At 44.7% G+C, this 27,035-nt stretch overlaps 1 protein-coding gene across 3 annotated transcripts in view; it reads right to left on the bottom strand.

Moving 5' to 3' along the window:
* dlgap1b (discs, large (Drosophila) homolog-associated protein 1b) overlaps nucleotides 1–27,035 on the bottom strand; it is a 383,103-nt gene that overhangs the window by 121,415 nt on the left and 234,653 nt on the right. For 2 of the 3 annotated variants that reach the window (XM_034168371.1, XM_034168383.1), the window contains exon 3: nucleotides 2,109–3,268. In XM_034168371.1, the coding sequence (XP_034024262.1) occupies nucleotides 2,109–3,185 (1,077 nt within the window). In that variant the 5' untranslated portion in view covers nucleotides 3,186–3,268. The remainder of the gene's footprint in view (nucleotides 1–2,108; nucleotides 3,269–27,035) is intronic. The other variant, XM_034168376.1, reaches the window with a different exon arrangement.

Genomic DNA, 27,035 nt, shown 5'->3' with positions numbered 1-27,035 from the left:
GGGCTGACTCTGTGGTTGGCATGAAACTGGACTCTCTGGTGATGGTGGCAGAGAACATTGAACAAACTGCTGGACATTATGGACGATGCCAGTCACCCTCTGCACACCGTCATCAGCAACCAGAGGAGCCTCTTCAGCCACAGACTGCTCCTTCAAAAGTGCAGGACCACCAGACTAAAAAACTCCTTTGTCCCTCAGGCCATCAGACTGTACAACTCCTCACTCAGGGGGAGGAGGAGTAACAGGAAGACAAAGGACAGGAAGGAGTAGAACTGTAGTATCCAATAAACCAGTAGCGATCAGTACGTCTGGGATTTATATTTATATTTGCAGTTTTGTTTTTTTAATCTTTCATTTTTGATGCTCTGTGTGCTTCTTACCCTGTGTGCTGCTATACAATACTGCTGGAATCTCAATTTTCCCTGAGGGAGCCTTTCCAAATTCTATCCAATCTAATCTAATCTGTAATCTTAAAAAAAAACATTGGGCCTTGTTTAGATTATAAACCAATACATTTCAGAGTGGATCTGGATAAGGAGGTGGTGCCTGGAAAGAAAAATGATATTAACATTGATGACTGGAAGGGCCCTGGTGGAAGGAGGTCTTCAGAATCCTGGTGCTTCTGGTCTAAATGTATGGGTGTGAGACCACTGAAGTTAGTGTTACATACTGTATATCTTATGATTGCTGCTACATTTAAAATACTGATTACACAAACTCATTTTTAGTTGTTTCAGTTTGCACTATTCATGTTAACAGAACTTAACACACATAAATAGAATATTCAAATAAGACTCAAGGCAGAATTGTAGATTGCTGCCTGTTTTCCTACGGGAATATATAATAAACCAAAGAAGAAAGAGAATAAGATCAAACTACTTGATTAAGGACCAGCCTTTATCAGACATTCTGACCTTAAAGGGAGAAGAAGATCGCTTAAATATTCTAGGAAACAGTACTTGTGGATACGAAAACAGCAAGGACTATGGCAGTCAGAAGTTTGATTCCAGTGACCTTGAACTTCATCCAAATGATTGACCTCTGGCTAACCTTGCCAAGGGAAATTCTGGGATCCATGTGTGCCACTTTTTAACCAAATTGCGTTGACACTGACCTTTGTCAAAGCCAACTCTTTAAGGGCAATTCTGGTCTTAGCTTTTATCCATACGTATACCAAGCTTGATGGAAACTGGGACAAAGATCGTGGAGAAGTTCTAAATTATAATTATAGTATGATTTTAGCACATCAATATCTGTGGCTTATCTGGTGCAGCGGGTTGTTCCCAAACCAGAAGATTCCTGGGATCAATAGCTACCTTGCGTCATCTTGCAACATGTTTAACACAAAGTTAAATTTACTTAAAACAAGTGTAAACTGATCTAATTTAATTGGACAATGAAGAGACAGACGCAACACTAACTTCACACATTTGTGTTGCAAAAACGTATTTTTGAGTGATTAAATAAAAAAAATTGAGGTAATCAGTGACATTTTTGTTGAGTTCCAACACCTTCTTCAGGTTTAGTACGAATAAGTACAGATAAGTACACACACACACACTCACACACAGCAACACTGCTACAAGCAGCCGTGGGACTTCTAGCGTCTCAAAACAGATTTGAATTTTTCCACTTAGTGTGCACGCTCGTGCTTGTACACAGCATGAAGAAATGTTGGTTTATCAAGACGTAATAAGCTCAAGGCAACTGGATTTGCTGTTATCCACTTAAAACCAGTTGCCTTGAACATATTGCTTCGTGATATCCTGCTACTTAAGACGACTGAGAATCTTCAAAGACAAATGCTCATTTAGGCTTAAGCTGCCTGAACTTTACTTTTTAAACATACCACATAAATAGCTGTACACTCATGCACAATTAAGTCCATGCACATGGGCACAAATGAGATGACAAGGTGTTTGATACTGATAACAGCAATCAAGTCACCGCAAGACCACAGGGTGAACGGAGAGGTCTGGTTCATCATCCTCTCTCCAGCACAATCACAGACACGTGCAGAAAAACATAATCATGGAGGAGGAGCCACTGGCATCTGACGATGCATGGAACATGGCGTGCAAGAGGCGGGGCTGCTGTGACACTCCTACCTGTAGGAAGTGACAGGTGCGTCCCTGCTCAGCTTTCACTAGAGCTTTATCTAGGTTGACTGAGGCCTTCTGGTAGACCTCCCTTGCCCTGCTCACCGTCAGAGTTGAAGACCACGAGCTCTTCTTCAGTTGCACTTGACCGTCCAGTCCACTCATGAGCGGAAGCGGCGTGCTGCTGCTCCCGGAGCACGTTGTGCACTTCACGTCATTGTTGCTGCGTGAAGTCTTCAGAGAGTGGGCGCTGATGGTGTTGTAGGACTCCATAAAATACTGCGACTGGGATTTGTCCGGGTGGCGACCCATGGTCATTATGCCAGAGGGTGGACCTCCAGTGTTGCCCCCGTGGTGATGGTGGTAGACGCACACCTCCCGGTCAAGTGTGTCATCTGAACTCCAGTAGCCTGAGATGGCAGATTGCATCTTAGGCTCCGACTTGGAGCGGTCTTTACACTTACTGCGTTTGCTGTGCTTCAGCGTTCCGGATGAGGACGGTAGGTCGTCTGGGCTGGATTTGCTGCCATTCATCTTCCCGCTTTCCGCTCCCCCAGACCCCGAGGGCCCCTCCAGAGAATGGGATTTTGTGAACAGCTTTTGGACAGAGTGAACCAGGTGGCGGATTCGACCAGGGCTGTCGCTGCGTTGGTGCTCTAACGCAGTGCGCTTGTATTGCAGTGTGTGGTAACCTTCGCGCCGCACTGGTGCCTGCTGGTCAAACTGCTCCAATAAGTTTGAAGAGATGCGATTATTATTATTTCGACCACTTCCTCCGCTTCCTTTACCGCTCCCTGTTGCCCCTCCAGTATAAGGCACCAGGGCGCTACACTCCTCCTTCAGCTCGTGATGGGAGTTGTGATGTCTGCGAGGGAAGGTGCAGCTCGCCAAATCGGTATAAGCACCGCATTCTGTCTGGAACGTGTTGCGTTGGGCGTAGCAAGGATGATCGCCGGCGTGAGCTTCCCCGGGATTCAGGAAGTAGGACCGACGATCCGAGTGCCCCAGAGTCATGGAGTCGTAAGAGGGGTCACAAATCACCGTGTGAGGGTGACTGCGGCTGCTCGACAGGCCTTTCATCGTCATCGTGGCCGAGTTGAGGCGCACATCAAACAGCTGCTGCAGGAAGTCTGCACAGCCCCCAGAACCAGCAGTACAAAAGAAGCACGCTGCAACAAGGAAAACAGACAAACAAGAAGAGAGAGACAAGAAAAACAAGAATATAAATATCTTTTATTTGCATACACTTAAAAGCAAATTGTAATTTGAAGCGGATACTTTTTGGCACTCCTTCACACATGAGAAAAGTGATGATGCTGACAGGATCGGTGCCTTCACTTCCCTTTCCACCTTTTAGTTTTTGTCATTCAAAACTCCAAAGTAAGATCTCTAAATATAGCCACTGCTTCACATGAGGCCCCTGACACTCAGATCTGTCCTGAAGCTTCTGTTCCACGTTTCCGTTTGCGCTTGTCGATTTCATTACATGAAAAAACATGAGGAAGGAAGAGAATAAAGAAACAGCATCCAGAAGAATTCAGATCTTTTTTTTCCAGTATGCTATATTTGTTAAAGGGCACTGTTCATAATGAAGCTGGGAAAAAAGAAAAATTCAATTTAACTTCTAAAATATTTTTTTAAAACAGAAAAACCTGGTAAATTTTTTTCAACAATGCAAAGTGCTATGCCTCAAACTGTCCACCAAGCAGATATTTAGAATGCTTGCATCATTTTGATTTTGTGTCAAATCATTCTAATCATACAAAATCTTCTGTGTTACATCATCATCACAAGTTCAAAGAGAGATCATTCAACTGTGATTCTCACATTCCATTAAAATGATCTTGAACATGTGGAAATATTTTGAATTGATGCCTTGTTATAGTAAAGGGCTCATTTGTTCTGAGTCATAGCTAAAAACAAGAACTCTTGGTCACTTTCACTGGATTAAATATGAATTTGGGGTCCCTTTCATCCAGGTCAGAGTCGGTCTCTCAGATTTGTTGCTTCTTATCCCTGGATTCTAGAGCACTGGCTGTCTGTGACTCCTCCTGGACATGACACTATAGTTTGTCACAGGGTACTTTCGTGGCTGAGCCTGCTAGGCGAAACAAGACAATGCGGGTGAAATGTTTTCCAAGGGCACAGAGATGTAACATGACCAGGGATTGAACCCAGGTCTACAAAAGTCCCCTGCTCTAAAAGATCCAAATTAAAAAATTAAATGATCATTTTCAGTAAAAAAAAGTTATAAACCTGGCATTGCATTTCTGATCTGTTTTACATCGTTTGTAGCCTGTGATTTTAGCAGTTTCTGTCCATTACTGTGGTAACACTTCTGTTTTGGGCAGTGTTATATTCGAGCAGAGGTGTCCACTTTCTTTTCTTTAAAGAGTCATAAATAACTCTGGATGCATGGCCATGATAAAAAAAAGATGATGATGTGTGAATTATAGTTATGTCTATACAGTTACACAATTTTTGTAATTTTGTCTCTGTACCGTCACCACTATGGAGTTTAACAGAAACAAATCAAGAAGTGCCTGCAAGGTGGATTTTTGGCTTTAATTTAAGGAGTTCAACAAAAAATATGATATCTATACAGTATACATATATGTATGTATAAACTCTTGAATTCAGTGGGATGTGATGTTCTCATGGTTAAAGTGGTGTCCTCGGTTCAAATCCCTGTCATACCAGAAAATCACTAAGAACCCTTGAGCAAGGTCCTTCATCCCCAAGTTGCACGTTTGCATGGTGAATATGAGGTATCATTGCAAAGTTTTTTGAATTTCTGATTCAGATGAAAGCATCATATAAATGCAGTCCAGATACCAAACTCTACATTCTGTAATGTTTTATTTCAACCCCATTGTGGTGTACAGAAGCAAAGTTACAAAACTTGTTAATGTTCAGATACTTATGGCCTTGTTGTAGTTGCTTTTTACAATTATGCTACCTTGACATATAATTACAGTCATTTTTATGCAGTCTCTCCATTTTCAGAGACCATAAGTAATTGGACAAGCAAAATGTAAGAATTACTGTTTCCACAAATCTTCATTTTTACAGCCAGTTTTTGTTAGTCAAGTCAGGGGATGAACACATGAGCATTTCCAAGTCACTGAACATGTCTTGCACTTTACATCAATAATTACAAACACAAAACAGATTGTCTTGTATGGTGAAACTGAGTGTTCATACAAGGAGAGTAGTGAGGGAAGCCACCAAGACACCCATGACAAGAGCCAGCCACAGCTTTATGGTGGAGGGGAATAGAGAAGGACTTTCATACAAGAACACAGAACAAATCTAGGCTTCTGTCCCCCATGTGTCCTCAGGCAAGCTACAGCTGAAATTTCAAATCTTTTCAGAAAATTCTTCCTTGTACCACTCCACCATTAAACTGTAAGTACAGTTTCTCCAATCACAACCACAGAGTTGCCATGGGGTCTTGGTGGCTTCCCTCACCAATCTCCATATTGTTCATGTATCCATCCCCAGACTTTTGATGATTTGCATTAACAGGAAACTTTATATTTATTTGGTCTGATTACATATGGGCTCAAGAAAATTGAGAGACTGTATATAAAATGTCTGTAATTCCTAAATGGCTAATGCAATATTGTAGTTCAAGCCCTTAAATTAAAGATGAAAGTCAACACTTGATTGTTAAATTTTGACTCCACAGTGGTCATGTAACAAAGCAAAATTACAATAAACAAGAGCAATCCGAGATTTCTGACATCCGCCGATTCAGATCCTTAGCACCTCCAAAATTCAGTGGAGTCTTCCATGTCAAATATGTATCTGTGGTGCAAATTTGGTGAGAATCTGTGAAGTAGTTTTGACATTATCTTTCAAAGCCTATATATAGGGAAATCTTAATCCAGAATCCGGATCCAGATCACCTTCAAAATTCATTATCTGTCTGTGGTGAAATTTTTGTCAAAATCTGTGCAGCAGTTTTGACATAATCCTGCTAACAGACAGACAGACAGATAAATAAACAATGAATTTATTACGTCCTTGGCAGACATAATAAATAAATAAAATAAAAAATTATATCACTGTCCAGCTACTTGTACACCTGACTGTACATACACAGATGTCACAATTAAATGTATTATTGTCATTATTGGGGTTTGTATGTAGTGTCTTTTTTGTTTTTCTTTATTTTGTTGCTGCCATTTTTTTTGTCACTGTCATGTTTGGTGGAGGGATCTTTCTGCCCTGTTGTCTTCTGCTTGGTGTTGGGCGTTTCCCTGTGATCATCTCTCCTGCTCGCCACACCCCTTTCCAGATCCTTCCACACACACCTGTCCTGTGTTTCCTGCTAATCACTCCCTCTATTTTAATCACACCTGTCACCCTTTCAGGTTGAGAGATTGTTGAGCCTTGACCCACTTTTGAGCGCTTATTCTTCGAAGCATTTTTGTCCTGTTTTTTTGGACTACCTGTGTTTTTGACTTGCCTGCCTGTTTTTGACGTTGTCTCTGCCTAATGCTTCAGATCCTGCTGCTTATCTTGGTCTGCCTACCTGTGTACTGAACCCTACCTGAACTTTCATTAAACCCTGTTTTACTGACATCTCAATCCTGTATTCAGCCACGCCGTTTCAGTAAGCCTGACAATTATGTTATAGAAAATTAACATTCAAAAACTTATTTTTCAAAAATTCTAAAAAGACTGCTTAATTTGCAGAGACCTTGTTAATTATCATGGTGGGCCAAAACAAGGGATTGGGGGGGTAAATGCCCTACATCTCATCATAGAAAAATGCAGAGTATCCAAATTATCTGACACCAAATTTAAGATTGCATGAGCAGCGGCCCCTGAGCTATGGCATAATGTCCATTGAAGCACATACACGTGCACAGACGGACAGAATATAGTGCACCGTGTGCAGTTTTTTGTGTTGGTTGCATGAATGTTGATGGACATGCAGAACTGGAGACATAGGCACTCTATCCCTAGTCAAATCAATTACTTGAATTGGACAGTTTTAAAAGACAATTGAAGTCACATTATTTTCAGCAAGTATTGTGAGTAAATTTTAGTATTGTTATTTTTCTTTTGCGTTTTTATTTGTAATCAAATTATTTAAATTTTCTTATGTTTTAATCTTTTAAAGATTGTAAGTGCCCTGAGATTTGTTAAACTGTTACAGCACAAAGACCATTAATGCTTCAGATGATTTTCTTACTATAAATGACATCATTCCTTTGCTTCCCCACCCCGACAGAACAGTAGATCTAATCAATCCAGCAGTGCTCAAGCTGATTTTTACCTCGTGCATGCATCTCTGCGCAATGCTCACAGTACGCGCGTCCGCTGTTCCCCTCTAAACCTCTGGCCCTCCTCTAAGAACAAACTAATTGGCCAGTAAAACCCAGCTGACAGCTTTGAGGTTGGTCGCCGCAGCGGGCAATAAATGACCTTTCACTTACACAGTGACATGAAAACAACGGCATCCATCAGCGTCCTTAAACTGCCTTCCTTACCAATCTGCAGCTGTGGTTGGCTCGTTGCTGAACCCACACTGTTTTCAATGGACTGGATGGGAAGCTAACGAGATGATAATAAGCGCCCACGCACCGCGGCGTAGCACCGTGACAGCGGTGTGGCCCAGGCGGCGTGGGGAATTCATTACTGCGATTTATAATGCACTACCAAAGGCTGCTGTGGTGAATAAAAAAAATAAAGAATAAGGAGGGAGAAGAGCAAAAAAGGGGAGGAAATAAAAGAAACAAGGGAGGCAGAGCTGTTAAATGAAATGTCATGTGACTTCTTGATATAAATAGATAATGCAGGATGCATGTGTGCATGAATATAAAATCTGCACACTTTAATGTTTTGGAATGATGAGAAGTGACTGCCGGATTATATGAAAATTGGACAAATCATGCAGCGTACTCGTCCTTCCTAAATTAATGCATCAACTCTTCTTAGGGGAGAGTGAAGCCGATTTGCATTGTTAGATTGAAAATGTAAATAGTGACAAAAACCCCAAACCCCCCATTTAAAATGGTCTCTTATGCACACACAGGACGTGCTTGTTGCAGGGCACTTTAAAACCAGGGCTTCGTCCAGCTAAAAGGTATTCATCGCTGCTGACAGAGATCCCTTCTGTTGGCTGCTGAAGCGCAGAATGTGACCTAAATAAAAAGGCCCTCGCGGTGATCCACAGCGGCGTGTTTGTGGCCCAGCTGTCTGCAGTGCTGTGCTAAAGCTGAAAAGCTGAAGGTGGGTCATGCTGGCTGTCTGCCAACTAGCCACACAGCCACGCGGACTCTCCATCTGACTGGCCATGTACCTGCGCTGCATTCTGATGCTGCTAGCTGATGAGCTACAGTTTATCAACAACAACAAAAAGCTCTGTTAGTTCTGCCGCGTCTGACAGAGTCGAGCTATGGTGACGCGAGGGATGCTGACAACAGCGTGGAACGCTGGACGTCCACTGTAGCTAACTGACCTGGTTGTGTCGCTCCCTTTTATGCTGACGTGATAGCTACAATGTGCAGGATTTAGGGGTGTTTAGGACCAATCGGTGAATACTCCCTTATACACAGTCCACTGGTTGCTAGTGCAAGCTAACAAGTTTTAGAATACCCCCATTTTTGTGAACTCGAGGATCATAGTTATTGTGTGTCAGAAGAGACGACAAGGAAGCATGGATCCCTGTGGACAAAGAAGCCACAATTTGAAGGGCAACGCAATCATGACTTATGATAATAATGCAATCTGCAGCCTCACCAGTAGGTGACACTCAATCCTACACACTGTAGCTTTAATATAGCAGCTCCACAAGATTGTGTTGCAACACTGAAAGGAGTCATGTTATGCATCTTTTCAACAAGCCAATAGACCACAAGGTGTCTGAACAACAGACAGCTTATAGCCAAAAGTGACTTCATTTAGGTCTGCATTGCTTCTCTCACACTTGGGACAAAATTTATGTGATAATTGCAACACACATGATTGCAAGGTCATCACAATAATGCCACAGGTAGTAATTGCTGATGGACTGACAGTTTGCGCGTCATACTTTTGCTGAAGGGGGATATAGACAAGCACTCCATTCATGCCTGTCAGTCACACTTAGTTGAAGTTACCATGTGCACAACAAAGTTTATATCTTATTTTCACCAAATTTCAAGTAGAAATCCCAAATGAATGCATCTCAGACAGGTTTGAACTGCAGCATAACTTGTGTGAAGTGGAGGCGATGCTTGTTTCCTTTGTTGAAGCCGTTAAAGAAAGCAGTAGAAACAAAGAGAGACGCTGTGTGTGCCTTGAAAAGACTTGAATTCCACATCTGCACATGAAGGTGTCCACACTGACAGAGCTGAAAAACAACATATAACTCATTCCCACAGTTTGGTTAACACTGTGCAGTGAGAGCTGTGGCATCATGTGCAAAGCACACCCTTGAAATCTGACTTGAACAGCCCCACTGAGACACAGTTGTAGAAATCAGAATGGAATTGCATTTCAAACTACAATTAATTGTGGTTTGAATCAGATTTAATCAGATTGCATGGAGGTTTTGTTGTTCAGATTTAATGCTAAAAAACCCTCGGCCATATGAGCATTGTGTTCTTTATAATTTGCAGTTGTTTAGTTAATTATTAAGATCTTATTCTGTTACAAGTTGTATATGTTCAATAAAACCCCTCAATCAATCTATCAAAAACTATATTTACATTTATTGGTGTCTTCAGGAGGCCTTGCATGTGCACATGTATGAGCTTTTGAGAAAAGCAGAAGTTGTGCAAATCAAGGAATATTTGTAGATCACCCTCTGTGCATTTGCAGGTATTAATGAGACAAATCTAACTGTATAGGAAGTTAGCTTTGAGTTAGGGGAAGATAGCGTGCATGATAATGTCCATGAATTGTCTTGTAAATCCATTCAGAGGTGTTATTAGGTTCCAAAAGCAGTTTTAGAAGTGTTTATTTCTCACTAGCATTTACATAATATATGAGAAAGGTGTTATTTCTAGACAAAAACTAAGCAAAGCTAGCAGCTAGCGAAACCAGGAAGTGATGTCACCACGCTAATGTATGCTAAATGTTTTGTAAATCCCTGATGGTGATATCTGATGGCTTCGGGTAAAAATCTGTTTGGATTAGGGCTGAAATGATTAGTCAAGTAACTGGAATAATTCAGTTACAAAAAGTCTTCAAGGTAAATTCTGTGCCTCAAAGCTTCGTTTAATGTTGTAGTACATATGCCAGGCCTGTGTGTGGTGGTGTAACATCCCCAGAAAAAAAACAGAAGACCACACCATGCGCGTATGCCGTGTAAACACTAATTTAGCTTTCCAACATGACACACAGAGTAAAATAAAGCCTTTTAAGAGAAAGATGGTCCACGCTGATCATATGAAATAGCCACTAGTGGTCACAGCTAACCAAAAAGTTATTTTCGATAACCATTAATCAGATAACTGAAAAGTTATCTTTTATGACAATAAACCGATAAACTGCAAAAAAATTTTTATCTTTATTACAGATAACCGATAACTATTAGTATTGATTTGGACGTGGCCACATCAGATTACACTGTCGGCTTCTGATAATATACAATTATAGACTTTTGATGAGGTGTACCCGTGATTATGAAGGCCTTGGTGAACCCCATTCTGACCAGGTCCGCATAATCACGGGTACACCGAAATTAAAAGTTTATAACTGCTTTATTATATGGTAAACAAGAAAATTGGGAGTTTGTCAAACATACTAAAACTGAAACATCAATCTCAAGTTTCAGTTCTTTATTATTACTGTCATACTCCAAAATACTTCATGAGCACAATCTCTAAAGCCCCTTTCACACCAGGGCTGCCTTGAGCTTCCTTTTCTTTCTTTCCCTCTAACATGCCTGGAAAAGCTCCTTGCCATCTAACCATGTCTTTTAGGTCCTTCAGACTTTTTACAATAGAATTGTTCTTGGGAGCATGAGCATGACTACAACCTTTTAGCTTCCGCCTTTTTAAGCATTTTCCTTATTTTGCTTTTCAGCTTCTGGAGGTGCTCTGCCCCCTCACTCCCCACCTTTTTAAGCATTTTTCTTTTTTTGCTTTTCAGCTGACCCCCCAAGGGCTCTTCTTAGTAGGGAGAGCCCTGGACTATTGATGATGTTTAAAAGCGGAAATGTACTTTTTATCCGACTACTCAAATAATTGCCAGAATAATTGATAGAATACTCGATTACTAAAATAACTGATAGCTGCAGCCCTAGTTTGGATACAATCTGGATGTAGAAAATCTATATTTGGACTGACAGTGTGAACACTGCCTACATGAAGTAGATTTTTTTCTTATTTTACCTTTATTTAACCAGGTTAGTCCCATTGAGATCAAGACCTCTTTTGCAAGGGAGACCTGGACAATTCTAAAGTTTCCAATTCACAGAGCCTGCATGTTTTTAAATGTGGGAGGAAACCAGAACAACCATAGGAAACCCACGCAAACACAGAAAGGCCACAGGTGAGAACCGAACCTATGACTTTCTTGCTGTGAGGCAACAGTGCTAACCACTAATCCACCGTGCTGCCCAGATACCTTCAAGGTTTAAATGTGAAAAGTACAACTGCCAATATTCTCTTCACCCAAACCTAATGTGGCAGCGTGGCTTGCTCGGCAACACAGCTGGTTGTTTTATTTCCAAACACAGCATCAGAACATAGACGATATACTTAAGTGAATATCTGCTAAAGAATTTACCAAAGTCATCAAGCAAGACTCATGCAAAGTTTCTGGTTTAGGTATCTACATGTACATTTCCAAAACTCTGTGATAATGCTGCTCCTTTGGTGACTCCATTGTGATGTAGATGACTGCCAGTGACACAGAATGATTTATATCGCACTATAATTTTCACCAAACTTTGTATTTTTCTTGTCAAAGGTCAGACTTTTACCAGGCAAAAAAAGTGTTTATACTAGGAAATTCTATCCTAAACTAGGTGATCACATCCTTACTGAAGCTATACTTGCTCAACCCATCTGTCACATGCCTTTATACCCATGGGTACTACTGTCTAGTACAGGGGTGGGCAACGAGGGCCGAGACACTGCAGGTTTTCCTTGCAACTAATCTCCTCAGCAGGTGATTTCATTAATGTTCAGGTGTTTCATCAGGTAATTTCATTGACAACCAGGTGTTTATTTTCAAGGGAGAAGCTCATCATCAGCAACCCACCTGCTGAGGGGATTGGTCGCAAGGAAAACCTGCAGTGCCTCAGCCCTTCATAGCACATGATTGCCCACTCCTGGTGTAGTACCTAAAATAACTGCAGGCTTTTTACAGCACATACTGAGAAACCTCTATGAAAACAGCCTGTTTCTGTGGCTGTCCCTTTAAATGGGAAGGAGCTGCCACTCACAACTGCAACTGAAAGCAAGTAGGAGCAATGCAAAAGCTGAACAGTTGGACTTACAGTGAGCTTTTACTTTTACTGCTGCACATCTGTATGAGCTTTGACGGATTTTGGGCAATCAAATGATATAGAGGTGTTTTTGAGGCACTGACATGCATCCTCAATCAACAGTCCTTTATTCAAAAAAATGTTAACCACGGTAAATATAACGCTAACTTGCCTTGCAACAGCTTGTCAACACAACAGGAGGCATGTGGCACAACAAAATCCAAAAACAAAAGAGCTTCTTTTACTTTGTGAACAAGCTCAGAAACCATCGAGACTTCATTACGTGTGCGCCGAACAGCAAGGTGTGCAAACAAAAGCAGAAGTCAAGCTATGAATGTTAATGGCCACTGACACTGCAGCTGCTTCAGCACAGCAGGTTAAATTGTATTTAGATGCCACGTTTCTTTGGGCTCATCCAAGATAAATGGAAAATAGATTTTTCTTCCTCTGTGATCAGTGCAGTAGCCAAGCTCAAGTGTAGCCTTGCAGCAGTCCAATCTACTGTTAATTTTCTTTACTCCAAACTTAGCTTTGAGACTCACCAAAGCATATAAACAGAAAGCGGTGTGAAAATGCAAAGTAATATTGAATTATTGCATGCGGTGTCCCTCGGAAATCATGAAATCAATAAGCTTCTGCAGCTTCTGCTGCCGGCAAAATTAAAGGCTGCTAATCGCGGCTCTTCGCGTTAGATCAGACGCTGGCTGGAAGCAGAAACTAGTGATTGCAGAACATCTTTAAGGACTTTAGAGGTCACAAGGAAGCAAAAATAACTGTTGTTGCTTGTATTAGTTCTGAAAAAGTTGCCAACATTGCCATTGTCCTTGCCGTTGGGAGGAATCATGTCTGTGCACATCTCAGCTTAATTTCAGTTTTTATGCTAATTGGAATCTCAGCAGTGACATTCTGATTATATTATGGACTGTAGATGATGGAATCCCTAAATTCCTTGCAATTGAACGTTGAGAAACATTGTTCTTAACAAAGGTGTTGGAAGATGCTGATATCTTTCCAGTAGAACGAAGGTCCAGGGTCCGTATCCGCGAAGCAACTCAAAGCCCTCTTAAAGACCTCCTAATGCCTGGTTCACACGGCAAGATAATTATGTTGATTTCAGATGCGATCTTCCCCTTCCGACAATGGCACTGGGATGTTCTGAACCTTGAAAATGGCTGGCACTCAATGAGTTAAGGACACCCCGACTAAAGCGATAGCACTAAAGATAATCTTATCAGATATTCCTGCCATGTGGTGCATTAAGAGCGCTCTAATCTGCTCAGAAGGACATCGGGGCTGCTGAGACCGCAAATCGTGGCTATTCAACATGTTGGATTGTCTTGACCCAATATCCCAGCGTGTGTGGTGTGGTCCGAGCACAAAGGAGCATGCGGCCTGTTGAATGTGACATGTAGCCAATCAGAAAGTAATGGTAAATGGACTGCATTTATATAGGACTTTTCCATCTGTATCAGACACCCAAAGCGCTTTATAAATAATGTCTAACATTCACTCCATACAAGGCACTTACTACACACCGGGAGCAATTAGAGGATTAAAGACCTTGCCCAAAGGCCCTTAGTGATTTTCCAGTCAGGCTGGGATTTGAACCGAGAATGTTCTGGTCTCAAGCCCAACGCCTTAACCACTAAACCATCACCTCCCCTAAGAAAGTGAGGTCACAGATGCACGGAGCAGAATCTCAAATCAAAACGGCTGTTGCGATGTCTCCACTCCTTTAAACAACGCTTTTCTTTTTGTATCATTTTTTTCTCTGTTAGAAATAGTCCACAAACTATCTCAGTTTGTTTACTCTGAAGTCATGTTTAATCTCGAGAGGTTTTGTGAGATTTCCTGTCTGACCTGGGAATGTTCGTGTGTGAAATCTGTTCGTGTGTGGTGTGTTCTCTTTACAGTGTGGCTGCACACCACACACTGTTCGACAAACACTGTTAGATCTATGATTTTTTTATCTTCATTTGTGTTGTCTCTCAGGTGTTGGAAACCTACAGACACTTTTAAAATCTTGCAGTGTGAACCAGGCATAACTTAGCCTAAAATTTCCTGGTAAGGAGTCTGAGCCTAAGAGTGAGCCAGCGGGTGTCTGAGAGCAACTCTGAGTAAGGAGGGGACAGAAACTCTTATCTTTGTGAGGAGGCAGGGTTGACCCTGTTGCTAGGTATGGCGCAGTCCTCTAAGCGCTGTGATTGGTGGTCATAGAAAGGGGAGGAAATATAAAAAACAAATGTGCTCTGCCCTCCTAGTCATAAACCGATCATACAAGGTGAACTGCATTAAGATGTGTAATCATGAGGATAACTTTGTTATAATCAGTGGGGGGCACTGTTCAGCTAATCCGATAACCGATAATTATCAAAGCTAATGTTTTTGCTAGCAGATTAGCTTTTCAGATAACTTTTAAAACCATCATCAGACCAATCATCTTCTGATAAATTTAGTTCCGATAGCTTTCAGTCTGATAATATTTTTTTTTCTGGTAAAGTGAGAAAATTTTAACGATCAAAAACGTTTGTAAACCCTGAAATCAAACATTTTAATCCCTGTCGTGTGTAGATCAGTGGGTTTTGGCAGATTGTCTGTCGCTTGCTGATGACGTCGTCATTAAATGCACAACGTGATTGGCCGGTCGACGGAGGGAGCATTGTGGTTAGTGTAGTTCAGCTTTACTTTGGACGTTACAGTGTTATTGCCTGTTGCACAAAAACAAAACGGACTAATTAACATTATTTTATTTTATTGCTTTGTGGCACAGGATAATTTAAAGACTCAGTGGGAGAGAGGAGCTGTCACCATACAGCTGTGTGCAGCGACTTTTCTTCACCGTTTAGACTCTGATGGATAAGCAGGATGCTTTATGTGGAACATTTCTTCAGATGAATCCTACTGAAACTAACAGGTAAGAATTTTTATTTACTACATGTATTTTTGCTGATCAATGCATTAACGGACGTATTTCGATTGTTTAAGCCACAGGGTTGAAAACGTGTGAAAAAAGCGGCAGCTTTTAACTCGTCAATGACGGTGTATCTAAAACCAAGATTATTGGTTATCTGTAAGTAAGTCCCTTCGGCTGCTCCCTTGTTTGTACTCGGGGTCGCCACAGCAAATCCAAGGTGGATCTGCATGTTGAATTGGCACAGGTTTTACGCTGGATGCCCTTCCTGACGCAACTCCACATTACATGGAGAAATGTGGCAGGGGTGGGATTTGAACTCAGAACCTTCTGCACTGAAACCAAGCACATTAACCACTTGGCCATAAAGATAAATTTTTTAGCAGTTTATCAGTTTAGCATCATAAAAGATAACTTATCAGTTATGTGATTAATCGTTATTGAAGCTAACTTTTTGGTTAGCTGTGCCCACCACTGGTTATGATGATGAAACCCAGCAAAATTACACAAATTATTACACAGCAAACGGCAAACGGCAGTTCTCGCTGGCTTTTGCGTGATTGAAGCCACACACACACACACACAGGCTACTATAATATAGATTGCCATCATTTCTAAATGGTTTTTGTTTTGTTTGTTCCATTTCAACTCAATTGTGCTGGTGTACAGAGGCAACATTTCACAAATTGCTGTTGTCCAAATACTTCGGACCAGCGTATTTGCTTCTGAGAATCTGAGGTAACCAAACACAGCTGGACTCAGCAGTACTGACTGTCTCCAGAATAAATGGCTGCCTGTAAATCAGGATGAAGTACAGACCTCCGTCACAGTTGTGAGAAAACTACAAAAATTATAATTATGCACTACATTCTAAAATACACAAACCGACTCCCACGATGGTGTTTTTTTCCCCTCTTTTTCCTTCTTCTTTTGCATATATGAATACAGCTTTTCATTTAGAGTGACAGAAAGGGCTCATTGCCATATCTGCAAACACATAGCAGGCATATGCAGCTCTGAATTTTGAAGAATATGCTGTGCAGCAACATAAAGCTGACTATTTATAAATATTTAATTACATGGATATTTCTTTGAGAAGAAGGTGCACATACGCAGGAAAGAAACAACGGCCGAGAGGATTTCCACTGTGAATGTGTGAAAAATGAAAATGCTAAAAAAAAAATATAAAAAGTCAAGCATTTTAAAGACAGCCAGCAGCCAACAGGCTGTTGAGGGGATTTGCATATTTGTGCGTTTTGGTGCTTTTAGGGATGTGAAGAGTAGGCAGAGAAGCACTAACTTTAATGTCTTCCCGTTGAAATGACTCTTAAAGGAGAGGTGACGCACTCCCATGGCTGCCCCCCCCTTTACTGCAATGGGACGCTGTTTTTCAGAAAAAGGTGCAAATGATTGCTTTTGGTTTATATGATGTGCTTCATAAAATATATGCACATCTACAAAAAAAAAAAAAAGATCTAAGCTGATAAAAGTCATAATAATGGCAAATAAAAAAAAACGCTTTCAACATTCCACCTCTTTTCATGAAAAGAAATTCAATGTTCAACTGAGAGACAGGTTTATACAGTTGGGACTATTCAAATTTGAAGCCATCACCTTCACTTCCTGCTGAGACAAAAAAAGAAGAAAAAAAAGACAAAAATTGATCAAAATAAACATTATTCCAAACTCGTCTGTTTAACTTCAGAAAGAACTGCAACAAAACATGAAGGCCAGTGGAGTTAAACTGTAAAATATTTGTTGTTTCATGATTTTTTATGATAAACTGCTGCAACAATCACTTAACGGTGATAAAAGTTCCTCACAAGGCTGAGTTTTGACACGAAATTAAACCCGCAGCTCTACAGAAAACTGCAGAGCCTCTCAAGCAAGCAAGAAAATCATTCAGAAAGGTGGTATTTTGTTGGATTTACACAGACACCATTCAACTCATAAATAAAGCTCTTAATTTATGAGTTGCATTGGGAAAAAAGTAAAATATTTTCCTAATATAAATCCAATCCAAATTAACATTACACAAAAACATACACAAAAAACATACTTTTAATGGACTATACTGATTTGATGTAAACTGCCATTATTTTAATATTTTGTTTTGTATTTTACAATTCATGTCAATCTGTTCTGTACTCTTCCACCATGAGAAACACTTTAGAAATTTCTCTTGAAAAATGCTTTAAAAACAACAAAATGATAATAATTAACAAGTTGGACTGGATTAATCATTAAAGCCATAGACATGGACATTACTTCTGGTGTAGAGTGGCTTAGATTAGATCCACATGTAAAATAAGACCACATCTGATTTGAAGCAAGTCAGAACTATTTGAAGAACTTTAAAAGCAAATACACATTCTGTCATCATCACAGAAATTTCAAATCAAATCAAATTTATTAATTCATATAGCACCAATTCATGACAAAATCGTCTCAAGGCGCTTCACAACATAAAAAACAATTAAAAATTTAAAACACAATAAAAACAACCATAAAAGAAAGACAGCAGTAAAAGAATACAAGATTAAAAACACATCATAACACTAATGATAAAACAGGGAAAATAAATGAGTCTTTAAACGTGATTTAAAGGTCTCCACAGTGTCCGACTGCCGAATGTGTGCCGGCAGATCGTTCCACAGAGCTGGGGCACGATAGGAAAAAGCTCTGTGACCGGCAGACTTTTATTCACCCTGGGAACACACAGAAGTCCTGCACACTGAGAACGCAGGGCCCGAGCTGGTACATAGGGGCTTATCAAGTCAGCCAGATAGGGAGGTGCAAGTCCATGAACAATTTTATAAACTAAAATCAGTACTTTAAAATCCGATCTTGCAGAAACAGGAAGCCAGTGCAGGGACGCCAAGATTGGCGTAATGTGGTCAAACTTTCTGCTCCGTGTCAAAAGTCTGGCAGCAGCATTCTGAACCAATTGAAGACCCCTGATCCTGGACTGCGGTAAGCCAGAGAATAGAACATTACAATAGTCCAATCTAGAAGAGACAAACGCATGAATCAAAGTCTCAGCATCAGCCATAGACAGAATAGGACGAATCCTCGCTATATTTTGCAAATGGAAGAAGGCAGTCCTTGTAATGTCTCTAATGTGGAGATCAAAGGACAACGCAGGATCAAAAATTACTCCAAGGTTCCTCACTTTATCCGTATGATGTATAACACACGGACCTAAGCTAAATGCTAGCTGATCAAATTGATGCCGATATCTCGCTGGACCAAAAACCATAACTTCAGTCTTATCAGAATTTAAAAGTAGGAAGTTACTAGACATCCAACTTCTTACTGATGCAAGACAGTCTTCCAAGGATTTTATGTGAGTAAGATTACCAGCAGTTATTGGCATATACAATTGATTGTCATCAGCATAGCAATGAAAGGGAATCCCAAAATGCCGCAATATATTCCCGAGGGGTGCTACATAAAGAGAAAAAAGCAAGGGGCCCAAACGGATCCCTGAGGAACCCCAAACTTCATGTCTCTACGATCGGAGGAGGTTCCATTACACAATACACAGTAGGAACGACTGGACAGGTACGACGTCAACCATGCAAGAGCAGTTCCAGTAATCCCAAAGTGATTCTCCAGCCTATTGAGTAGAATATGGTAATCCACAGTGTCAAATGCAGCACTAAGATCCAGCAGCACCAGGACCGTAGTGATAGCCGAGTCCATTGCTCGCAAAAGGTCATTCACTACTTTAGTAAGTGCTGTCTCTGTGGAGTGAAATTTTCTAAAAGCAGACTGCAGTGGCTCAAAAAGATTATTCTCAGTGAGGTAGTCCACGAGCTGTCGCGAGACCACTTTTTCCAGGATTTTAGAACAAAATGACAGATTTGATATCGGTCTATAATTCTTCAATACACTAGGGTCGAGATTAGATTTTTTAAGTAATGGTTTGATCACTGCAGACTTAAAACACTTAGGAACAGATCCAGAAGTTAATGAGAGATTCATAATTTCCAGCACAGTTGGTCCAAGAATGGGCCACAGGTCCTTAAACAGTTTTGTTGGTATAGGATCAATTAAACAGGTTGTGCTTTTAGTAGACATCACGAACTTCGTCAGTGCGCCTAGCGAGATACCATCAAAATCTGTAAATCTGGATACCACCTCAGTGGGCGCATCAACCTCCACAGCAGTATGCAGTGGTTGGGCCAAAGCCTGCTGAGATATACTCAACCTAATATCCTCAATTTTCTTCTCGAAATAATCCAAGAAGTCCTGTGCGGAGAAAGGAGAGTGAATAACAGGTGGCTGTCCATGAATAAGAAGTGCTACAGTTTCAAACAAAACTTGGAATTATGCTTATTTTTATTAATCAAATCAGAATAATAGGCACGCTTTGTAGTCAGTAGTGCTTGCTTATAATCCAAGACAGCATCTCGCCATGCAAGATGGAACACCTCCAACTTGGAACTACGCCATTTCCGTTCAAAACCTCGAGCCTTCTGCCTAAGGTCACGCAGGTAACCATTAAACCAAGGTGAGTATGCCTTGGGAAGGTATGTCCTCAAGAGAGGAGGCGCAACCTTGTCCAGTGTGGCCTTGAGCGCTGAGTTCAAGCCATCCGCAAGACTATCTACTGATTGAATATTCTCTAACCCCGAGGCCAAAATTTCAGGCAGTCTGGCTTCGAGTTCTATCATAATTGAAGGAGTAATGCGTCGCAGCAAAGAAAGACAAGGCTTTTGATCCACTAGGCGCGGCAACATAAATGCACACCTATCAAATGAGTGGTCAGAGATCACCGAGGCAAGAGGCAAAATGTCAATGTTTGTGACAGCAAGGCCACGTGTGAGTACTAGATCAAGGGTATTTCCACTAGTATGTGTTGAATCCTGAATACATTGCTGGAATCCTGAATACATTGCTGGAATCCCAGCAATGTATTGTAAACAGAACAGAAACAGAACAGAACAGTTTACAACCAGATAATCTGTAGATTGTTCCGATTAACACGCTCCCTTTTCGTCACAACAGTATGGTAGAATGCATGCAACACCGCCCCTGCTGCACCAATTCTCTGGCCAAACACATTGGCCCCTCACTTGTGAACAAGACCCTGAGGTAATTGAACTCCTTCTCTTGGGGCAAGACCTCATTCCCTACATGGAGTAGGCAATCCATCAGTTTCCTGCTGAGAACCATGGCCTCAGATTTAGAGGTGCTGATTCTCATTCCAGCCGTTTTACACTCAGCTGCAAACTGATCCAGTGACTGCTGGAGGTCACAGACCGATGAAGCCAACAGGACCACATCATCTGCAAAAAGCAGTACCCTGAACACACCAAACTGAAGACCCTCCTCCCCCCGACTACGCCTCGATATACTGTCCATGAACAGGATTGGTGACAAGGCTCAGCCCTGGCAGGGGCCAACCTCCACTAGACTCAAAATAATACGCTTTCTTTTTTTTTAATTTTATTTTTTTCATGCCTGGTGATGCTCACGGAAAATTTAATCGCAAGATGTGTTGTGTGGGCCGCTGAAGAGGAGGTATTGCTGGCCCACCACCACCAGAGGGCGCCCTGCTTGGAGTGCGGGCTCCAAGCACGAGAGGGCGCCAGACCCAGAGGAAGTGACAGCTGTCACTCATCCTCTGCACCAGCTGTCACTCGTTCATCATCACCACCATAAAAGCCGGACTGTAACTCCACTTCCCCACCGAGAAATCGACTACCATTACCAAGGTAATTTCTCTGTGAACTTAAGACTGTATATCTGTCTAAACTCTTCTTTGCAGCCGTTTTCCTGTCGGTGAGACTCGTCTGTGGAGGTGGCGTTTGAGGTGTTCAGCGACGGCTTCGCAACACCTCCCACCCAGATAAGTGCTCAAACAGGAGCTGCACGAGTGTGTGCTTGGAGGTGGAGGCGCTTCCTCCCTCGTTAACTGTGGATTTACTGAGTGTGCGGACTCACACTCACTCATCATATTTCTGCTTTCTGCCAGCAGTACCAGGGTCGACAGCCGAAGACAGAGGCCACCTGGGGACTCGGGACTTGGCGGCTCCGGTGTTCTTCAGACCGTTGGTGGTGGAAGCCGTGTGAGACGCAGCTTCTCTCTCGTCGGGGGTCTTCTATCTTCGAGCCTGCCCACACGTCACCTGGTGTTAAATTGACTGTGCAGATTACAGTATGTTTCGTTGTGTATTATCGCAACATTAAATTGTTACCTTTTTGGCTTATTCATTGTCCGTTCATTTGCGCCCCCTGTTGTGGGTCCGTGCTATGACACCTTCCCAACAGGATTTCTCGGCCATCATCATGGATTCCGAGGGGCGTCAACCCGAGCTTGAACGGCCAATGGAAGAGCCAGGAGCGCAGGCATCAGCGGGAGGCGTGTTGAGTGAGCTGCAGCGTATCTTAACCGCCTTCACGGCTCGGTTAGATTTAGTGACCGAGCAGAGTGTCCTCCTTAATCGGAGGGTGGAGGCTCTCACCGCCAGGGTGGAAGCGCGCGATCAGGGCGCTGCTGCAGCCACTCCTCTGGCTGGTCCTGGGCCTGTATCAGACGTTCCACTGGTCGTTCAACGAACCCCCCCACCGTCCCCTGAAGCATACATAAGCCCTCCGGAACCGTACGGGGGCTGTGTCAAGACGTGCGCGGACTTCCTCATGCAGTGTTCGCTCGTCTTTTCACAGCGCCCTGTCATGTACGCATCAGATGCTAGCCGGGTGGCTTATGTTGTTAATTTGCTTCGAGGAGAGGCACGCGCATGGGCTACGGCGCTTTGGGAGCAGGATTCACGGCTCCTAACGTCTTATACTGGGTTTGTACGGGAGTTCAAACAAGTGTTTGATCATCCCAACAGAGGCGAGACCGCTTCGAACGTGCTGCTGTCGATGAGACAGGGGCGCAGTAGCGCAGCCGAGTATGCAGTCGACTTCCGCATCGCGGCGGCGAGGTCCGGCTGGAATAACGTTGCGCTCCGCGCCGCCTTTGTAAATGGACTGTCCCCGGTCCTTAAGGAGCACCTACTGGCTAAGGAGGAACCGCGGGATTTTGACGGGCTTGTCGATTTAGTTATATGCTTAGACAACCGTTTAAACGAGCATCGTCGGGAGCAGGCCGGGGGGCGTGACCGGGCACGAGCCGTCCCTCCCCCTTCCGGTTCCGACAAGGTGACGTTGTCCCCACGCTTCACTGCCAGAGAGCTCCGTGTGGCTACAGCTCCCCCTGCTGAGGAGGCTAGGGACACGAGCAGGGCCAAAGTGAAAACAAATGTCAGACAAAGGAGGCTGGCCCGCGGGGAGTGTTTTGTCTGCGGCTCTTGCGAGCACATGCAGAGGGACTGCCCCCAAACGGTCAAACTACAACGCCCGTCCTTAGAAACTGGGCTAAGGGTGGGCCATAACACGCACGCGGGAAAACCCTGCAAATCTGCACGAATCCCAGTAACAATCCTTTGTGGGGATTTAACCCTTCACGCCCCAGCACTGGTAGACACGGGGTCTGAAGGGAATCTGATGGGTAAAGGAAGTAGGGCTCCCTCTGGTGGCTCTGCCGACACCATTGCGGGTGCGAGCACTAGATGGCACCCTGCTTCCATTAATCACACATCAGACACAACCAGTGACTTTGGTTGTGTCTGGGAATCACAGGGAGGAGATAGTGTTCCATGTAACACCTTCTACCTCCTGAGTGATTTTGGGCTTTCCATGGATGGTGAAGCACAATCCCCGGATAGATTGGCCGTCCAGGGTAGTCACGCAGTGGAGCGAAACCTGCCACCGGGAGTGTTTAGGATCCTCGGTCCCTCCCGGCACTACGGCTAATGAGGAGGTCAAAGTCCCCCCCAATCTATCGGCGGTGCCAAAGGAGTACCATGATCTTGCTGACGTTTTCAGCAAAGATCTGGCGCTCACTCTTCCCCCGCACCGACCGTATGATTGTGCCATCGATTTGGTCCCGGGCGCTGAGTACCCGTCCAGTAGGTTGTACAACCTCTCACGTCCGGAACGCGAATCAATGGAGACCTACATCCGGGACTCCTTAGCTGCCGGGCTGATCCGGAACTCCACCTCCCCGATGGGTGCTGGTTTCTTTTTTGTGGGTAAAAAAGACGGCGGACTCCGTCCATGCATTGATTACAGAGGGCTGAACGAGATCACGGTTTGCAACCGATACCCGTTACCTCTGTTGGATTCAGTGTTCACGCCCCTGCATGGAGCCCAAATTTTCACTAAATTGGATCTTAGAAACACGTACCACCTGGTTCGGATCCGGAAGGGAGACGAATGGAAGACGGCATTCAACACCCCGTTAGGTCATTTTGAGTACCTGGTCATGCCGTTCGGCCTCACTAACGCCCCCGCGACGTTCCAAGCTTTGGTAAATGACGTCTTGCGGGACTTCCTGCATCGGTTCGTCTTCGTATATCTGGACGATATACTCATCTTTTCCCCGGACCCTGAGACCCATGTCCAGCATGTACGTCAGGTCCTACAGCGGTTGTTGGAGAACCGGCTGTTTGTGAAGGGCGAGAAGTGCGAGTTCCACCGCACGTCTTTGTCCTTCCTGGGGTTCATCATCTCCTCCAACTCCGTCGCCCCTGATCCGGCTAAGGTTGCGGCGGTGAGAGATTGGCCCCAACCAACAAGCCGCAGGAAACTACAGCAGTTCCTAGGCTTTGCAAATTTCTACAGGAGGTTCATTAAAGGTTACAGTCAGGTAGTTAGCCCCCTGACTGCCCTGACCTCCACCAAGGTCCCCTTCGCCTGTTCGGATCGGTGCGAAGCCGCGTTCCATGAGTTGAAACGCCGGTTCTCGACTGCATCAGTTCTGGTGCAGCCTGATCCTGATCGCCAGTACATAGTAGAAGTGGACGCCTCTGACTCAGGGATAGGAGCCGTGCTGTCCCAGAGCGTGGAGGCTGATAAGGTTCTCCATCCTTGTGCCTTTTATTCCCGGAGGTTGACCCCCGCTGAACGGAACTATGACGTCGGCAATCGGGAACTTCTTGCGGTGAAGGAGGCTCTTGAAGAGTGGAGACACCTGCTGGAGGGGGCATCGTTGCCCTTCACGGTTTTCACGGACCATCGGAACCTGGAGTACATCCGGACCGCCAAGCGGCTGAACCCCAGGCAAGCCCGCTGGTCTCTGTTCTTCGGGCGCTTTGACTTCCAGATCACGTATCGCCCCGGGTCAAGAACCAAAAATCAGATGCATTGTCCCGGGTGCACGAAGAAGAAGCCAAAGCGGGGCTGTCGAACCCCACCGAGACCATCATCCCCGAGTCCACTGTCGTGGCCACCCTCACCTGGGACGTGGAGAAGACCGTCCGGGAGGCCCTGACAAGGAGCCCGGACCCGGGGACTGGCCCCAAGAACCGACTGTACGTCCCACCAGAGGCAAGAGCTGCCGTATTGGACTTCTGTCACGGGTCCAAGCTGTCCTGTCATCCCGGAGTGCGTAGGACCGTGGCAGTAGTCCAGCAGCGCTTCTGGTGGGCGTCCCTGGAAACCGACGTCCGGGACTACGTCCAGGCCTGTACCATCTGCGCCAGGGGCAAGGCAGACCATCGGAGGACGACGGGCCTCCTCCAACCCCTGCCAGTGCCTCATCGCCCCTGGTCTCACATCAGCCTGGATTTCATCACGGGCCTCCCGCCGTCCCAGGGCAACACCGTGATTCTCACGATAGTGGACCGGTTCTCCAAGGCGGCCCACTTCGTGGCCCTCCCGAAGCTCCCGACGGCCCAGGAGACGGCAGACCTCCTGGTCCACCACGTCATGCGGCTGCATGGGATACCATCGGACGTTGTATCAGATTGTGGTCCCCAGATCTCTTCACAGGTGTGGAAGAGTTTCTGCAAGGAGCTGGGGGCCACCGTGAGTCTCTCGTCCGGGTACCACCCCCAGACCAACGGCCAGGCAGAGCGGGCCAACCAGGAGTTGGAGCAGGCCCTTCGGTGTGTCACCTCCGCGCATCCAGCGGCCTGGAGTCACCATCTGGCCTGGATCGAGTATGCCCACAACAGCCAAGTTTCGTCTGCTACCGGCCTCTCCCCTTTTGAGGCATGTTTGGGGTACCAGCCCCCATTGTTCCCGCTGGTGGAGGGAGAGGTCGGTGTGCCCTCGGTCCAGGCCCACCTCAGGAGGTGCCGCTGGGTGTGGCGGGCCGCCCGCTCTGCCCTGTTAAAGGCCCGGACGAGGGCCAAGTCCCATGCGGACCGCCGGCGTTCCCCGGCCCCCACATACCAGCCCGGGGAGGAGGTGTGGCTCTCGACCAAGGACATCCCTTTGTGTGTCGACTCCCCAAAGTTGAAAGACAGATTCATTGGACCCTTTAAGATCCTCAAGATCATCAACCCGGCCGCAGTGAAGCTTCAACTCCCGGCTTCACTGCGGATTCACCCTGTCTTTCATGTTTCCCGTCTCAAACCACACCGCACCTCGCACCTCTGTACTCCGGGACCTACGCCGCCTCCTGCCCGGCTCATTGACGGGGAGCCTGCCTGGACAGTCCGCAGGCTCCTGGACGTCCGTCGTAAGGGCCGGGGTTTCCAATATCTGGTGGACTGGGAGGGGTATGGACCTGAAGAACGCTCCTGGGTGAAGAGGAGCTTCATCCTGGACCCGGCCCTCCTGGCCGAGTTCTACGCAAGACATCCGGACAAGCCTGGTCGGACGCCAGGAGGCGCCCGTTGAGGGGGGGGTCCTGTTGTGTGGGCCGCTGAAGAGGAGGTACTGCTGGCCCACCACCACCAGAGGGCGCCCTGCTTGGAGTGCGGGCTCCAAGCACGAGAGGGCGCCAGACCCAGAAGAAGTGACAGCTGTCACTCATCCTCTGCACCAGCTGTCACTCGTTCATCATCACCACCATAAAAGCCGGACTGCAACTCCACCTCCCCGCCGAGAAATCGACTACCATTACCAAGGTAATTTCTCTGTGAACTTAAGACTGTATATCTGTCTAAACTCTTCTTTGCAGCCGTTTTCCTGTCGGTGAGACTCGTCTGTGGAGGTGGCGTTTGAGGTGTTCAGCAACGGCTTCGCAACACCTCCCACCCAGATAAGTGCTCAAACAGGAGCTGCACGAGTGTGTGCTTGGAGGTGGAGGCGCTTCCTCCCTCGTTAACTGTGGATTTACTGAGTGTGCGGACTCACACTCACTCATCATATTTCTGCTTTCTGCCAGCAGTACCAGGGTCGACAGCCGAAGACAGAGGCCACCTGGGGACTCGGGACTTGGCGGCTCCGGTGTTCTTCAGACCGTTGGTGGTGGAAGCCGTGTGAGACGCAGCTTCTCTCTCGTCGGGGGTCTTCTATCTTTGAGCCTGCCCACACGTCACCTGGTGTTAAATTGACTGTGCAGATTACAGTACGTTTCGTTGTGTATTATCGCAACATTAAATTGTTACCTTTTTGGCTTATTCATTGTCCGTTCATTTGCGCCCCCTGTTGTGGGTCCGTGCTACGACACCTTCCCAACAAGATGGACAGAACGAAAAAATTCAAGCTGTGTGATTTGAACAGTGTCAGTGTTGCAGAGCTGAACAGAGTGTTGCAGATGCACTGAAATGGCTACTGATTTCCAAATGAATGGATATTTGGT

Source organism: Thalassophryne amazonica, chromosome 1, assembly GCF_902500255.1.
Source record: "Thalassophryne amazonica chromosome 1, fThaAma1.1, whole genome shotgun sequence".
NCBI lineage: Eukaryota > Metazoa > Chordata > Actinopteri > Batrachoidiformes > Batrachoididae > Thalassophryne > Thalassophryne amazonica.
The sequence above is the reverse complement of the archived record's forward strand: the minus strand, read 5'-3'. Positions and strand labels throughout refer to the sequence as shown.